General features: G+C 45.6%; 1 protein-coding gene across 8 annotated transcripts in view; it reads left to right on the top strand.

Annotated features, from left to right (window-relative positions):
* Positions 1-18,685, top strand: part of AMN1 (antagonist of mitotic exit network 1 homolog) — an 851,867-nt gene that overhangs the window by 229,095 nt on the left and 604,087 nt on the right. For 3 of the 8 annotated variants that reach the window (XM_078673779.1, XM_078673778.1, XM_078673776.1), the window contains 2 exons: positions 9,314-9,446; positions 17,014-17,100. In XM_078673779.1, coding sequence (XP_078529905.1) covers positions 9,327-9,446; positions 17,014-17,100 — 207 coding nt within the window. In that variant the 5' untranslated portion in view covers positions 9,314-9,326. The remainder of the gene's footprint in view (positions 1-9,313; positions 9,447-17,013; positions 17,101-18,685) is intronic. The other 5 variants (XM_078673783.1, XM_078673782.1, XM_078673781.1 and 2 more) reach the window with 2 other exon arrangements.

Here is an 18,685-nt window from a genome sequence, read left to right as displayed (position 1 = left end):
TAGTTATCTATTGTTTATAGGCTCAGCTAAAAACTCTCTCTGATCCTATGATTACGTCTCATGGGAAGCTCTCAGACTGTGCTAAGCTTTGCCTAATTTTCTTGGTGCCCAGGATCGACTTTTGGTGAGCTGTAGCAACAGTCATCGGCTGCGAATAATCAGAAGAGAGCATGACCACCCCCTCCACGACAATGAGAGGTCAGCAATATGAAGGAGGTTTTGTCAGCTACTGGTAGGCGGGCAACGGATCCAGGTTTACCCCCAAGAGAGCCTACATCTCAAACTGAGTAACAGTGGCTTCATCCTAACCTTCTAGTTGTTTGGGGTCGGAGGCGAATGAGGAGTAAAAAAAATAAAACAAATGGTGACAACTCAAAAGTATAAATACACTATTTGGAATACATGGGGAATGGATTCAATACACAATCGACATCGAGTACATGCACACCTAGCCAGATGTAAAGCCCAAATAGTGTTACTGCAATAGACCCACTTATCTACTGCTGAAGCCACTAAACTGCAAATGAAATGGAGGGACAGCTATTTACTACAACATACTCCGCATTTTAATGGGGGCCGTGATATGGATCAGGGCAGGGATCCCCTTCATTGTGCTTGAGAAATGTATTTCTAAAAATGGCCGGTACGCCCTAGTCTGTGGTACTTTAGACAGCAGCCCATTGGTACTGGGGAGCCTTTACGCCACGAGCAAAGACCAAGATGATCTTTTTACTCATGGGGGAACGGTACTTGCGGACTGAACTAAATTTCCCTGGATATTGGGGGGAGATTTCAATGCAGTCTTAGATATCACGCTAGACCGGTCCCACTCCCAGGAGCAGCTTCAATACGACAGGCTAAATCAATACAGATCTGGCACAAGGAGGGTAATTGAGGGCCATATGGCGCAGCCACAATGAAGGCATGAGGGAATACTCCTATTACTCACCAACCCTCGACTTACATACTCGTATAGACCATATACTCTAAGGCCCAACAACCCTAACACAAATCACTCACACTGCATATGTTGGTGAAACAATATCAAATCACAAATTTCATTTCCTGGGAATGCATCCCCACACCAGTTCCACTTATAGGCTAGACCCTCACCTACTTGAAGATGGAGTTTTCCGTGCCCCTATGGCTTCTACCATTGAAAATTATTTTAAAGACAATGAAGAAACTGCCTCTTTGGTGGGGATAGAATGGGAGGCGTTTAAAGTGAATATACTGCAAATAGCGCTGTGGTGGGTGCTTGCCATATGATTGATAGGGAGCTAATAGAGGTTGGGAAACCCTGGGCAAATTCGAACATGCAGCAGCCCAAAGTATAGTTAATACAAAGGATCTCGAAGACTCCCACATAAAATACTCAGAACTTGTAGAGCAATTGTGGGTGATATATTATCGAGCATGTACACAAAAAGTCCATACGGAAGCACATAGACCAGGCACGGCTAATTTGGAACGCCCCCCCACCTACACCTATATTAGAGATAATTACGCCGCTACGACCCCGAATAACCACCCAGGTCTAAATAAACGAGGCCTTCCAGACTATTATAAAATATTGTACACAGCCCCATGGAGTACAGACTTGCAGGCAATCAAAAGCTTTTTGAACTCGGTCTGCTCACCTCAAATAACTGCTGAAGCCATAGGAGACCCTAGCTGCACCGATAAGTTCTACTGAAATACTGGCAGCAATTAAAGATCTCCTTAAAGACAAGTCCCATGGCATAGATGATATACCGATGGAATTCAATTACAAGAGCGGAGGCTACCATTATGCATAATCTTTTATTTGCCACTCCTGAGCAGCCCCTTTAAAGAACTTCAACCATAACAATCCAGAACTGGAATTAACAAGTCAATAAATGTCTGCTGCATAGAACACTCAGCCTCTTTTAAATGCTGTTCCTGATCGGATAAGTTCACGTGTATTTATGGTTTTATATTAATGGTTGGTTTAAATGTAGGATATATATATATATATCATAGAATTGTAGGATGATTGAATGTTAGTTTATTAGACAAGCTTCTGATTTTTAGAGGCGGTATGTGTGGTTGTTTATTAATTAACAAGAAAACATTTTAGCATGCTAGCGCTTATGCGAGAAATCTTAATAAGTATGTTACATTGAAAACTGTGGCGCGTTATTTCGAAAAACTCATTGAGGAGGCGTAATTAGCTTGGAAACTGTTTGTGGGCTTACTGCGTCAGTTTTCCGGTGAATTAGGCAGTTGCGTGCTGGCGGCGTGCAGCTGTAGGAAGCTCGAGCGTCTACATTTTTCCCTTGTGAGGGTCACGCGGTGTCTTGGGGAAGTCACCGACAGTTGGAAGAGCGATAAAGTTGCTCGAGGGATGGCGTGACGATCAGTGAGGTCACGGCATCTCAGTTGAAGAGGATTGTGCGCCGAACTCTCGCACAAGAGCAGCAGCCATCTTAAATTGGGCAGAAAAGGATTGAAATTAAAGAAAATACGATATTGTGAACGCGAGAGGGTATTAACAATAAAAACCAGCTTATCGCCTGTCAGGGAACAGAGGGAACGGTTAGGAGAAGGGTTAGTTTTGTAATGTAGGCTTATTTAGGAGGTGTTTCAGATTGTGATTCTTTTTTTGAATGAGCAATGGCAACAAAGTAAGCTAGTGTTAGTCAGTAGGTAGTTGAGGGTAGAGTTAGTGAGGTTAAGGAGACTGATCCAGTGTGAGATGAAAAGCTCAATAAGAGAGGTGGTTAAAATTATAATGGACAGGAAAAGGAAAGAGAATAGATCAGAGGAAGACTTTGGTCTTTCTCTGAGGAAGAAAACAAAAGGAGGTAGAAAAGACCAATAAAAAGGGCTAGGAAAACTAAGCACATGGATAAACAAGCATTAGAAATGCAATAGGTCTCGCATTTTTTGAGTTAGAGCTATTGGCAAAGCTTACCAGCTATCGGGCAGAAATTGCCACTTTGTAGCTCGCGAACAGTGCATTGCTCCATAAAACAGCCCAAAAGCCTAAAACGGTGTTGATAGCCTTACAAAATAAAGAGGCAGATCAGGATAACCAGGAGGAACCACGGACGTATTGTGACTGCCACCGCAAGCGAACAATGAGTGAAATTTGCTGGGTGAGACCCAAGCACGCAAAGGCTTTAGAATCAGACCCAATGCACCAATAAAACCCCGTATTTGTAAATGGCACAACAACGAACATATGGCAATTCATGGGCATGCCAAAAGCCCATACAGGTCTTGCAAACAGCTCATGCGATATTTTAATGATGTCGGAGGACGCAGAGGAATTGAGGAGTCAACTCAGGGTTGTAATAGATATGTTGGAGAGATTGGGTTTCGCAATAAACCAAGCAAAGTCGATTTTAATACCAGCACAGAGCTTGGATTTCCTTGGGTTCACTATAGATACGGTTGGAGAGGTGTTAAGGTTACCAGAGAAGAAGGTGAAAATGATAAAGAGGGGATGAGAGTGCTACGGAAGATGTCTTTGACATTGACAGATTTGGCAAGGATTCTAGGATTATTTTCATCTTCAATTCAAATAGTTTTCCCGGGGTCTCTGCATTATCTAGCCTTGTAGAGGTGAAAGCAGATGCATTGAGAGCCAGTTTATGGTATGGGGACCAGATAGAGCTGAACGTGGAAGCGAAAGAGGAATTAGAGTGGTGGTTACACAATTTGGAGGTTTGGAATGGAAGAGCAATTTTTGATTACCTACTGGATGTTATCATGGAGACGGATGCCAGTCTTTTAGGATGGGGAGCTCGTCTGGGACTTCAGGAGACACGTGGTGCTTGGTCAAGGAAAGAGAAGGATCAGCATATAAACTGTATGGAACTGACAGCAGGGTTGAAAGCTTTGAGGAGCTTCAAGGACAGGTTACAAAATCAGGCAGTGCTTATGAACATGGAAAACATTTCAGCAGTAGCATACATAAACCGTTTGGGGGGTTGCAGATCTAAGAGTCTATTGGATGTGGTGAAGGAATTGTGGATGTTTTGTTTAAAGAACAAAATATCTCTGAGAGCAGAGTATCTTCTGGGAGTACTGAATGTGGTAGCAGATTGGAATTCCAGCCATATGGAGGATTACAGCGATGGATGCTGGGGACAGAGTATGTCAGAAGGATACAGATGGTTTGGGGTCCATCGGATGTGGACCTGTTTGCAAAGAGGTTGAATTGCCAGTTGGAGAGGTATTACAGTTGGTTGCCAGATCTAGAGGCTGTGGCAATAGATGCATTTCACAGGCTTGGTGTCCTGCGGTGTTGGAATTTGCTTGTGAGGTTCCTTTTTTAATGAGAGCAGAAGAAAGTATGTTGGTAAACGAGCTAGGAGAGGTTCATCCTTTGATTCAGAGTGGCATGTTGGACCTTCTTGTTTGGAAGGTATCAGGTGATCCAGTACTTTCGATGGACTTTCGCAAGAGGCTGTAGAGTTACTCGAAGAATTCCTGGCTCCACGAACAATGAAAAGGTACAAAGGAGTATGGAGGATTTGGGTGCGTTGGTGCATGGAACAGGGTTTGGATCCAGTGGAGGCCCCTGTTGTGAAATTTGTAAATTTCCTGGTGGAACAGTTTAATAGGGGGTTGAGTTATCGTACCATTAATTGTTATAGGTCAGCGATTTCGGCAGGTCATGCATTAGTAGGAGGTAGATCTGTTGGTAGCAATGTCTTGGTCTGTAGAGTATTAACGTATGAGGTCAAAGAGACCTCCTACGGCTTGTTATGACGTTATGTGGGGTGAGCAATAGGAGAATTTCTTTTAAGCTAGGGTCTTTGTTGTGTTTGATTTCCAGTAGAAGGGTGTCTGATGTGAAGTATTTAGAGATTAATAATAGATACTTCATTCCAGATGGTGTGTTTTTGAGATACAAAAGAGAACTAAGACTATGTCGTCTTCAGTATTTTATCCAAGGTATGAGGAGTGCAAGAAGTTGTGTGTGGTAGATTGTTTGAGAGAGTATGAGTGCAGAGTTTTAGAGATTAGGAGGGATGGTGAACATCAATAGCTGATTTTGTTTGTTAAACCATAGAGAGCGGAAAGTACAGCAACAATCTCTAGGTGGGTGAGATGTGTGATGGAACAAACGGGTGTGGATATGGAAAAATTCAAAGCTCATTCCATAAGGGGAGCGATGGCTAGCAAGTGTTGTTTGTAAGGTAGAAGTCTGAAGAATATTTTGAAAGCAACGGATTTGTCAAATGGGTATACATTTGCAAAACATTATTTTAGACTAGTTGAGCATATGTCCGACGTGATGTTAAAGGGCTTTCAACATGCATAATGGTAGCCTCCAGTCTTGTAATGAAATGACGATTCTTTGATTAACAACACTAGAGAATCAGGATTTCATTAAAGACGCGGAAGCTAACGTTAAACCTCCCTCAGCACCCTTTTTTTGGAGGTAGTATTAGCATGTAGTGCATAAAAAATATATATATATATTAAGTTGATATAAGAAGTTTTGAGGATAATAAAGTAAATATGTGATGAAAAGGTTTCTATTTTCATGGTTTTATGTTTTCTTTTTATGTTGAGTTTTTTATGCTTAATAAGGTTTTTTTTTTTTTAAAAGAGTAACAGTCATAGGGAAGTGAGATTTCCGTGGATCCTGAAGCGGGAAAAGATGGGAAGTTTTCTTCGCAGATTTGCATTTAAAAGAGGCTGAGTGTTGTATGCAGGAGACATTTATTGACTTGATGATTTCAGTTCTGGAGTGTTATGGTTGAAGGTCTTTAAGGGGCTGCTCAGGAGTGGCAAATAAAAGATTATGCATAATGTTAGCCTCCTCGTCTTTATTTAAATTCTGATTCTCTGGTCATGTTAATCTGAGAATCGTCATTCTATGCCACCTATTCCCAACAACTGGCTCCCAGGTTAAAGACACGTCCAGAATCACTAACAGCAGGATCATTACCTCCTACCACAGTGTAAGCCCTAATAACTTCACTGCCTAAACCAGGCAGGGATCACACTAACCTCCTCTCATATAGACCACTTTCTCTATTAAACACGAATACAAAATACTCAAGGAGACTGTGTAATGTAATGGCATGCCCAGAGGCACTCGTTGGAGCGGGGTGCTTTTCACTGGATAGCTGCCATGCCTATGATACGCTGGATTGGGAATACATGCTAACCACATTACAGAGATTCGGGATTCCTCCCGAATTTGTACAATGGGTCAAATTACCATATCATTCCCCAACAGCCTGACTACGCACTGAGTTGTATATATAACCAGTGTATCAGAAAGAAAGGGGCACAAGGCAGAGTTGCCTTCTCACGGCAATGCTGTTAGTACTTGCACTCTAGCCGCTTGCACGTCGACTCCACGCCGACTTTACAAATTGGGGTATCTCTAGTAATCCTACACTACATGCACTGTCATTATATGCAGATGACATCATACTTTACTCCAAAGACCTTCGTGAGAATTTACACACTGTCGCACAAACCTTTGCTCAGTGTGAACTTATTGCGGGACTGGCCTTTAATTATGGTAAATCGTATGCATTCCCCTTTAGTAAGGAACTGAACATGCAAACAGTCCCCTTTGGTGAGCAAGGTATAACAGTTTCCCCAATAATTTCTGTTTCCTGGGAATACAAAAATATAGGCATCCACAAGACCTAATAGAAGGAAATATACAAAAAGCACTAGGTTCCTTGCGTATGCAGGTTGCTTTTTGGACGTCCCTTCCCCTCTCAATTGCCCGTCGACTAGCAATCTCAAAAATGCTGATGCTTCCGCGGCTCCTTTATTTCTTTACAAATCTACCTGTGGTAATCCCAAGATCAATTTTTAAAGCATTAAACACACTATTGATTGACTTAATATGGGGCACAGGCTGCCGTCTCCTCAGTATGACTAAATTCAGGGCCGGCTCTAGGCTCATGGTGGCCCTGGGCAAGGAGCGTAGGTAGGGGGCCCGGAAGAGGGGGTGCGGGCGGGGCGGAGCGCGCAGGCCAGTAAAGAGGGGAGGGGGTCAGGGTGTTTAGAAGTGGAACAGAGCCGGAGGCCGCCAAATCCCTGCCAGGGGCCGCCACGCAAATATGTATCCATCCTCAGAGGATTAATATATTAAGGATATATATTGGCGTGGTGGCCCCTGGGGTTTGGTGGCCCTGTGCAGGTGCACAGCTTGCACATGCCTAGAGCCGGCCCTGCTAAATTACAGCTTCCTTCGGATGCTGGGGGGCGGGGGAACCTGACTTCCATGCCTGTTGCCTGTCAGGACAGTTACAATGGCTTTCATACTGGGTGGCGGGGTCAGAATCTGTAAGAGAGAACTAATACGCCCCAGATGATTGACCAGGGTACACTACACAAATTGCTATGTCCAGGTGCTACAATCAAACCAGCGGCATCACCGCTATTTAATATTGCACTCACTGGAAACACGCAATGAAATACACTGCACACACTCCTTCATATGCTCCTAATATACCACTTGTTGGCATACCTACCGCTACTTGTACTCTTAAAAAATGTAGACTCAATACTTGGACACAGACGGGGGTGTCTTAAATAGCAGCTCTGTTTAGTGATGGACGCTACTAACACACACAGATTTCATACATGAGCAAGGAACCTCAGGAACGCTTTTCCTGGTGCATGTCAATCTGGTAAGTTATATCAAATAACACTGGGCGCCTCAAGGCCATATGAACTAGTATATTTACTATACTTGATGGGAACAGGAAGACACTTGATCCGATTGTGGCACCAAGGCGTTCATACTCAACTACCATCACCATTAGTCCAGGTGCGTCACAGCTGGGAAAAATACATAAACAGGGCACTCTCAGATAAGGAATGGAAGACATTACTGGAATATCCTAAATGAGTATCCTGCAGTACACGTTTTAAATATATACAATACATGATAATACAGCGAGCTTCACCGACACCGCTCAAATTACACTCCATATTCCCAAACACTATGGCGGCTTGCCCCATATGTCTTGCGTAGAATGGAGATCTAATTCACATGATTTGGACTTGCACCGGTTTGCAAAATTTATGGAACCTAGTCATACCAACCCTCAGGGAGGTGTTGGAGGCACAAATTGTCACAGAGTAAACTTGCATATTGGGACTCCATCAATGAAAGAAGGGACAGGAAATCCAGATTAGAATTGCAGACTTGGCTCCAATCCTTTGTAAACAATGCTTTCCCTGGAGGTGGAAATCAGCTACCCCTCCCCAGGATAATGTCATGGAAAGAGGAAATTGAGCACTGGGACTGGCAGAGAGCAGCTCCGTTCGTAGGGAAGAACATAGAGGTCTCTGGAAAAAGCCTATAGCTTTGAGCTGGGATTTACTTCTAGAAGCATTATGCTTCAAACACATTCAATACTTAAAGATAACCTCATTAGATAGCACCAGTCCTAGATCACCATACTCATGATCCCACCACTAGCCAAACCATAGCCATCTGATCCCTCACAGCCTTTCAACAAGTAAAGAAATAGGCAAGCTGGGAGTTCGGATTATTCAAACACTAAAACCTCTGCTCCACGTTTCCAGCCACATAGAAATCCATACTTCAATACATTATTAAAAACATTTAGACCAAATACACCAAACGGTCCACCAAAGGCCATGCGACCATCCATGCAATCGCCAGCAGGAGGGAGGGGGGTTTACTAGTTGTTAATGTTTTAATACACATTTTTTTCCTTCTTCTTTTTGCATAATTTTATAATCGCCTGGTCAATGCCGGCCACCCACAATATGGGCAGACGCTACTTCCATTGTACCTTACAGACTGTATAAGACATGTATTCCACAAAGTAAGCGAAATATAAAAAACAAAATTCTGCTGATCTGATCAATCAATGAATGTATATGTAACTGACTATACTGCCACTATCTGAAAAGACCAATAAAATATGTTGGAAAAAAATGGGGAATGATCCAAACGTGATGTATGTGATACCAATGCTGAGAAAACTGTACCTGTAGGTAAATAAAATTTTCATTTATTTTTTACAAGGGGTTTTAAATTGCTGATAAGTCGACTAAAAGCATTTATGGCAGGTGGAGATGTTTTACGTAGGATTGTGGGTTTTTATTCCAACTAACCCTCTACTCTGAGACCGTTATGTTTTTTTTTGTGGTTTCGGGGCCAAATAGGGATTCCCTGACGTTGTTGTAGTTGAACCCTATACTCAATCACACTAGTTGCACAGTATTTGTGAGAACTGTAAAATAAACTACTGTTTTCAGGTTTCTCGTGAGTAATGCTACTTGATATATGTATTTTATTAATTGCTATATCATTTTATTGCAGATGTCTTGTTTGCATGACAAAGAACATTTCGAGATACGACAGAGACATTAAGCCTTTACCTCCAAATATAAAAGACAAACTGATAAAGTTGATGAGCACTCAAGGACATATTAATGATTCAAATATCAGCCAGGTAAGCAAAATGATTTATTGTGTACTCAATTTTTTTTAAAATCTTATTTCATACTACAGGAGGCATTGCAGAAAAGAAGTAACTGGAGAGGGTGACAAGTGGTAGAAAGCAGATTTAATGACATATGAAAGTGTCATCCTATTGGGTGTGTTGCCCCTATTCAGCTGGTTATTTATTTTGTTCTAGATCTAGAAGATTAAATAATTTGGGTCTGATTTAGACCCTGGTGGCCTGCTCTCTGTCGTGGTGGAGAAGATCATCTTCTCTGCCACCCTGGCGGACTGCCACCGGCCATTGCTGGCCATGCAATGATCTCTCTGCCTTCTCAAGAGCTGCTGCTTCAGCAGTGCCTGTGAAAGCACTGAAAGTTTGGTGTGGGGCCACCGTCTTTTATGCATCTGCGTATCAAACGTGGCAGTTAGTTTCTGGAAAAAAAATGCCCCCCAAATCTGAAAGTTTTCTACCAGTGTGTGCAGTCTTTTTTCTGTTTCTGATGCCATGTTACCTGGAGCGGACAGACAGGGAAAAAAACGAGATCAAACCGTCCCCCTCTAAATAGGTTGGCTGGGCGGTCTGATGCCCTTTCTTCAACACCACCTATTCCATTAGGCCATAGAAGTAAGTATTAGGGTGATAAAGCCAGCAGGGTCACTCACTGCAGAAAACTGACTGTTCACCATACTCCAGCTAGAGCCGGAGAACCAATGCTTTTTTGGACAGGATACTTCTTGTTTGTGAGGGAGTACCCTGTCCACCAAGCTATAAATCAGCCCTGTAATTTTTCCTCTCTTTCTCCAATTTCCATTTCAAGAATTGCGATTCTCCTGGGGGGGCGTGGCTTGGTGCGCAAACGGAATGGCTGCTTAACTGAACGGCTCCCGTTCCCTGCAGCACTAATCCTACATTGATCCTCGCCACCTGGAGAGTTGGCTTACCCAAACCCAGCGGAATCGACGTGGTGCAGCCTCAACTACACTCGGTCCAATTTATAGACCGCTGACAGATTCCTTCGGCGAGATATCGGCGTTGCAAGATTCGCCGGTGCTAACCCTGGGACCGCAGAGGTGAGGGACTCTGCCACTGGTGCTCACGCGAGGCCGGTGCGGACCACGAGGCGGAAGGCCCTGGGCGGCGGCCCTGCTCCTGAGACCTGCCGCGACCATTACGGCGGTCCGGCCACAGACCCTGCCTCGGACAGTGACGAGCCCCGCCATAGAACTGTATGTACCTGTTCTCCTGCACGCCGCGACGTCATAGAGCCCGGCTGGGAACGACGCTGCACTGGTACTATACCGTGAGGACGTCCATTCCTCACTTTCAGGCACGGAACGAGCCGGGGGCGGGGAGCTCTACCTCGGCAGCGATATCACCACCTGTATGGACAATAGCACTGCGCAGTGAGTACAAGATCGCGCTATTGAGGTTCTGCCGCCGCTACAGTGCATTAGAAGCGGACCACACTGGTACTCGCCTACACACCCAGGGCGGGAACGTCGGCTCTCCCTGGGAGTTGTACTGCCCTATTCCTGCTGCGACTCAACGGAGACTCGCGTCCACCGCGGAGCTGATTGCCCGCCAGCGTTGCCCTAGTCAGTCTAATCCCTGTCTCTGCTCCCTGTGACCCCACCTGCAGCCCTTAGACTGCTGACCTGCCACGCGCACGACTAGTGACTGGGACTCGTGGAACCGGGCACCCTTAGACTGCTACGCATTGTGTGTGGCCTGGTCGGAGTGAGTTCTGCTACCTCTTCTGCTCAGACGGTGGGCCACCACTGCCTCGCCAGGTCCTGCGAAAGTGGCCCACGAGAGGCGCAGGGGCACGATGGTGCGCCCAGAGCACCGACAGGCGAAACTCAGCTTCGAAAGCTCCAAGAAGGGACCGAAAACTGGTGCGGCGGAGCCTGGGCCTAATGGCGCGGATCATGCTGCCGCACCCTCCCCCTCGGCTGAATTGGATATGCACCGTTTGTTTCAGGAAATGCGCCAAGGCTTTGCTACTGTGGTGGATAAGGTGGACAGGATGTCCTCCAGGTTGGACGCCCTGGTGCACAAAGTCGACCAGCATGAGGAGAGAATTACCGCAACGGAGCAACGTATCTCAGACAATGATGACCTCACTGCTACCCACACCTCTCAACTCGCTCGTATGGACAATCTCCTTAGGGTTATTGCAGCCAAGAATGAGGATTTGGAGGCCCGTAGCAGACGCAATAACATCCGCGTCACGGGTATTCCGGAGTCCACAGACACTGGCAAGATGGAAATCTATGTTGAGACACTCCTCCGGGCTTCCATAGGGGAAGATGCCTTCTCACCTCAGTTCATTGTAGAGAGAGCACATAGGTCCTTGGCTCCCGTCCCACAACCCGGATTGCCGCCCAGGCCAATCATCGCTCGTCTACTGAATTATCGCGACCGGGATGTCGCCCTGAGAGCTGCCCGAGCCAAACGGGCCCTGCACTACAATGGTGTCACCTTCTCTCTCTATCCGGACTTCACTCCCCATGTGCAGGAGGAAAGACGAAAGTTCCTGGCTGTTAAAAAGAAATTGAGAGAGGCTCAGTTGGACTATGCCTTGTTATACCCAGCGAAGTTGAGAGTGACGCACCAGGGCAAGCAGCGATTTTTCACGGACCAGGGTAAAGTTGAGGAATATTTGAAAATGCATCGCAAGGTGCAGAGGGGCAGACGAGATGGCCATGCGGACCCCGAAGAGGAATTGCCCCTGATGGACAATAACGATTGATATGCAACACCTTACATGGACGACTTTATCCTGGGGCCGCCTCACTATGCGTGTCTCACAACTGCAGCCTCAGATGACATTGCCGCTCCCCTTGGGGGATGGGGACTGCCTGCCTCCTCTAGTGGTGCGACATCTGTAGGGACCGCTTCCCCTACCCTGCATCTACCGAGGGCGGCACCGAGCGAGAGGCTATCGGGAGGGGTGGTGGCTGCGCGCCTTTGCTGATGTTCCCCCTACGGGAGTGCCCCGCTTTTGGACACAAGTTATGGGAGTTCTGGGGAAGTGGGAGGCGAGTGGGCGAAGGGCTGATTGGCTGCTGGCATGATTGGGATGCAGTAGTGGGAGGGGGTGTGGGGTCCATTGAGGGGGGGTTGTTTTGTTAAGGACAGCGTTTGGCTGGATGGTCATTGTGTTATGTGGCATCACCTATGCGTTGCTGAAACTCAGGAATTTGCTGTGGCAGGACTTCCTTATCCGATTGTTTCAGGGTTATGGCTGGATCGGGATCTGATGCGCAATTGAAGTGCTTGTCTTGGAACATTCGGGGGCTTAACAATGCTAAAGAATGCCGAAATGTTATAGCATATTTAGATCGCCATCAGGTGCAAATTGCTATGTTGCAGGAAACACACATAGCTTCGCAGGTGCGCCCTTCTTTTGGCTGTAAATGGGCCAATACCCGGGCATTCTCCTCTTATTCCTCGTATGCGAGAGGAGTAGTTATCCGGATCAAACGTACAGTACCCTTTCAGGTGTGCGGTGAGCTCGCGGATGCGGACGGCCGCTATGTATTGCTCTGGGGGCGGCTAGGCCGCGACACTATCACCCTGGTAAATTGCTATGCACCTAACTTAGATATGCCTCTTTTTTTCACCACACTCTGGGGTAAAATTCTGGACATAGGATCCCGCCACATAATTTGGGGAGGAGACTTTAACATAGCGTTAGTGCCCCGGTTGGATAGAGCAGACAGAGCGACACATTACAAACCCAGATCCAGAGAAGTGTTGGAGGGCGTGCTCTCGGAAGGCAATCTGTTGGACGCCTGGGGACAGCTGGACCCTGGCCGTATGGAGGGCACCCACTTCACATCACAGACTGGTACATGGGCACGTCTTGACTATTTTTTTCTGACTAGAGAGATGTTTACAGGAGTAACGAATGTAACTCACCTCCCGAGATCGTATTCGGACCATAGCCCGGTCCTACTGACCCTACTAATACCTGGCTGGGACAACCCTAGGCCGCGTTGGCGGCTACAACCAGCGGCCTTGCTAGACGAGGTATTCCGCACTGAACTGGGCGATGAGATTACTGCATTTTTCCCGAGGAACAAGGATTCTGTTGACTCTGTTGAGACTATTTGGGAGGCGTTCAAGGTAACTATTAGGGGCCACTGCATGTCTAAAAGCTTTGGGGTATTGCGCGACATACAACGCACGATCCGGAAGCTAGAGAGCGAATTGAAGATATTGGAGGCCCGGATGATAGAGGGCGATGACACTGCTGCACACGCTGAATTCAGGGATAAACTTACACAATATGAAGAGGAAGCAAACAGGGAGGCCAAGTTTAGGGGTAAACATTGGCAGGCGAGGAAATACTGCGAGGGGGATAGGCCTGGCAGGGCGTTAGCTATATTGACAGGGGTACCGCGCGCCGACAATACTATCATTGAGGTGGTCACTAACCAGGGTCACACTGTTGGGAACTCCGATGATCTACTCGAAACTTTTGTTTCCCATTATCGCACACTTTACACCACAGTCACTACTCCAGATGTCCAATATGATGATTTCCTAAGTAACATAGCCTTGTGCTGGCTTAGTGACGTTGATAGGACGTTTCGCGCTGCCCCTTTTGAGCTAGATGGAGTCAGGGACGCTATTATGTCGCTCCAAAATGGGAAGTCGCCCGGACTGGACGGACTCCCTGCAGAATTCTATAAGACTTATGTAGAGATTATGGCCCGGGTCCTCCGCGAGGTGTTCGAGGAGTCCCTCACTGATGGCATCCTCCCCTGCTCTATGCGCGAAGTCGTTATCACCTCCTTATTGAAACCCGGCAAAAATCCTAAAACCTGTGACTCATATCGTCCCCTATCGCTCTTGGAACTGCGATGTTAAAATATTGGCCAAAGTCCTAGCCACCAGATTGTCTCTCCTCATGACTCGGATAGTTTTGCCTGACCAGTCTGGTTTCGTCCCCAGTCGCTCCACCTCCCACAACCTGCGCACCCTGTTCTCCCTACTCATACGGTCCACCCTGACCTCCCTGTCGCAGCGGTCTTTCTAGACGCTACTAAGGCGTTTGACTCTGTCGAATGGCCCTACTTGTTCACCGTTCTGACCCGCATGGGGTTCCCCAACCTATTCATTTCCTGGGTTCAATTACTATATACCCAGCCCACTGCGAGGGTCCTGATCAACGGTCACCTTTCCACACCACTCACCATATCCAGGGGTACCCGACAGGGATACCCACTGTCCCCCCCTGTTGTTCGCGATTGCCATTGAACCCCTTGCATGCCGGCTTCGTCAGCTTCATGGTGAAGGTGCAATTCGCTGCCTCCAACGCCAGATTGATGTATCATTGTATGCAGACGATATGACTCTGTTTGTCAAGGACCCAGTTCACAACCTAAATCCCCTACTCAGGGAATTTGTTGTGTTTGGCAGAATGTCTGGGGTGCAGCTCAACTGGGCGAAATCCCAGTTTTTTCCACTCACGGACGCGGTGTCTGACTTTCCCCTGGATTACCCCCTAGAGTGGTGTAGGACTGAACTTCGATACCTAGGTATCCAGGTTTCACGCGACAAAGACGAGATGATGCGCGCTAACTACGGCGTTGCCGTGACCAAACTCACTGCACTGGTAGACCGCTGGATCTCTCTTCCTATTTCCCTGGCAGGAAGAGCATCCCTTATCAAGATGGTGGTGCTCCCACGCTTTCTTTACCTCTTTCTCAATATCCCCTTTCATCCGGGTGCTTATTTCTTCAAAACTCTGAAGTCGGAGCTCTGCCGCCTTTTCTGGGGAGGCAAGGGTCCGCGGCTTAAATGGTCCATGTTGATACAGCCATCTGATAAGGGGGGTTTTGACCTCCCCGATTTCGAGGTCTATTATCTGTGTGCACAAGCGCACTACGCCTATCACTGGCTTCTCCCTACTCCCTTTATGCCTCAATTGGCGGTGGAGGACTGGATTGCTAATCCTCTGCCTTTAAATGGCCTCCTTCATTGCCAGCCCTCGGCCATAACGACTCCTCATACATCCGTTACATGTACTATTGACGCATGGCGCCGTCTGGCTAAAAAGCTGGACTGCAAACTATTATACTCCCCCCTACTGCCACTGGCGTATCATCCTGAACTTGAACTCCTCCAAGAGAAGGGGTTTCAAACGCTTTGTGCGGTGCTGAAGGTCACTTGCTGGGGCGACCTCTTCTCCGAGGGCCGCTTTAAAACTGCGGACGCATTCTTCAAAACGCACGCTCGTACCCCGCTTGAGGTCTTTTATTATTTACGACTACGCCAAGGCATGCGTGTTATACTTCCTGACTTCCCTGCAGAACCAGAAATCACGCCCCCGCTACAATACCTGCTGAGCTCGCACGATGGCTCTCATTTGGTTTCGGGAATGTATCGCCATATGAGAGCATGCGGCTTGCCACCGGAGGCCTCGGCGAGAAAGCATTGGTCTACTGAACTGGCTATTGACATTACTGATGACCAATGGTCGTACTGTTGTACCCTCACGGCTCGCATATCGGCTAGCTGCAGGCTCAAGATAATTCATTACAAGTTCCTGCAGCGCTTGCATTATAACCCCATGAAAAAAATTAGATTTCACTTGTCTGACACTGATCGTTGCGAACGCTGCCGTGCAGAACATGCTGACTTCCTACACCTTGCCTGGGATTGCCCCTCTCTACAGTCCTATTGGCAGCAAGTACATACCGCCCTAGAATCCATGACGGGGACATCCATACCACCAGACCCATTACTAATGCTGTTGGGAGACACACCACACATCCCCTCATCGTGCAGGAAATTTGTAGATATTGCACTTCTTCTAGCGAAAAGGCGCGTTGCGTGCACGTGGTGTTGTGGCAGGGCCCCGAAATTCAAGGAATGGCTTGCCGATATGACATATAGTCAGGACCAACATACAACTTTTGCTGAACTGCTCCCGCTTTCTAGCAGACCGAGAGACATTTGGGGCCCTTTGGTTGCCTATCTTCAAGCCCAGGTGGCCCGAGGGGACAGTCCGGAGGGGGACACCATTTGAGATGATAATGATGCTCAGATATCATGTACTCATGCCCTTTAATAGACTCAAACTGTTTACGCTATTACTACTATTGCTTTACACTACAGTTACCTGTATCCTTCTTTTTCCCCAATGATTCATTATTGCTCACTGTTACTCTGCTCATTCATGATTAATCTGGACGCCAGTCCCTTACTGTGATATTTCTCAAATCATTGTCCACTCACTCTGTACTGATGCCACTGCCTTGCCCTTGATTGCTACACGGAATCCGCCTCCTCCCGTTCTATCCATGATCTGAACGACCTATTGTGCTATGCCATGCTGTAAATGATGGTTATGTTGGATGCTATCCCACGGACCTTACAAACCAGCCTATGTACTGTCTTTATGTATGTCCTATGTTTTCTTTTGTTACAAAACCACCAATAAACAAAGTTTTTAAAAAAAAGAATTGCGATTCTCCTAATAAATATGATAAGATAATCTGGATTTCATTAAAGAAATGGAGGCTAACATTATGCATATTTCTTTTAATGCTACTCTAAGCAGCCACTTAGAAGCAATCCATCACAAAGTGGAAACATCTTCCATGCATGTAGAATAGTCTGCTTCTTTCAAATGCGAGGTACTAAGGTAAGTCTTTTCTGTATAACATTTTTCTTACATTTTCTTCTTTGTTTCCTTTTATTTTTTTTTGTTTGCATTCCAAACGGGAAGATGGTTGAGGATTGGATGGATAGAACAACGAAACTTGGATGAAGGGAATATGGAGGTTAATTATTCAGATCATCTTCTTGCAGATATAGCAGTATAGAAGAATTAACTATGCTGAGTTATCTGAAATAAGAGAGAGTATTAGTGTTCTATTGTCATGCAACCTAGGAGAGGTGCAATGTCAAAAGCAAGAAGTTACATTAGAAATTTGTCTTTATTTTTTTAATTTGTATTGAACAATCCATTAAAAAAGAAGGTTGTACGAAGACTTTAAACAGTACATTCAAAATATGTTATATGAAACATTCAACAACATATCAAATAAAACTTGCATCATAAAGTATCCATTTATTATTCAGTATCATCGTATTCATTTCTGGGAGGGAAAGGGTGGGATAATGTTAGCCTCCATGTCATCAATGAAATCCAGATTCTCTTGTCATATTTATTAGTTACCTACACTCAACCAGAAAGGATTTTGCAACAGTTTGTTATGTATTATAGCAAACTTTATACTCCGGAACATTCCCCGGCGATAGAAACTTTGCAGAGTTATATTAGAAAGAATTGGGTATTAGAAACAGATACATAAGCAATGGAAGAATTGGAAAAAGATTTTAATCTCACTGAATTAAAATTAGCTAATTTTTCTCTTCCTTCTGGGAAAGCAGCTGGAGATGATACACTTCCCATCGAAATATATAAAAGCTGCAGCGAGGAACTGCTTCCCCTTCTTTGCTCAGTCATTAATCAGATCGGTGAAACCGGTAGGGTTCCTACTTCTTGGACAACTGCAAAGATAATTTTTTTCTTAAAAAAGAACAAAACACTGGTGGAGTGTGGGTCCTACAGGCCCATTTCTCTGATTAATGCAGATGCTAAAGCATATGCCAAATTAATAGCTATGAGACTGTCTCCTCTTATGCCCAATCTAGTTGGTCAACACCAACATGGCTTTGTGGTAGGCAGAGATACAACCTTACATGTCAACATGGCCATTACTGCTTTTGATGTTGCAGCTACTATTTCCTCCCCACTCGGTATGGTATTACTCGACGCTGAAAAAGCATTTGACCGAGTGGGGTGGGATTATCTTTGGGCTACTCTTAAAGAAATTGGTTTTAAATCACAATTTCTAATTAGAATACAAGCTCTTTACGACTGTCCAAACGCAAAAATAGGATATCTTAATTTGTTATCCCCTAATTTTCCTATTTTAAGAGGCACTCGTCAAGGGTGTCCTCTATCACCCCTCTTATTTGCTCTTGCTATGGAGCCATTTATTAACTCTATACAGTCCCAAGAACGTATTAAACAATTTGTGCATGGCAGTAATTCACTTAAAATTACAGCCTACGCTGATGACCTGGCAATATATACAACTGATGTGACAGAAGCCATGGCTGGAATTATCAAAGAAGCTGATGATTTCGGGGCTATTTCGGGATATAAATTAAACCTGAACAAAATACAAATTATAGTGAATCACAAACCAAGGGTTCCA

Source organism: Lissotriton helveticus, chromosome 1_1 (assembly GCF_964261635.1).
Source record: "Lissotriton helveticus chromosome 1_1, aLisHel1.1, whole genome shotgun sequence".
In the NCBI taxonomy this organism is placed as follows: domain Eukaryota; kingdom Metazoa; phylum Chordata; class Amphibia; order Caudata; family Salamandridae; genus Lissotriton; species Lissotriton helveticus.
This window is presented reverse-complemented; position numbering and strand designations above follow the sequence as displayed.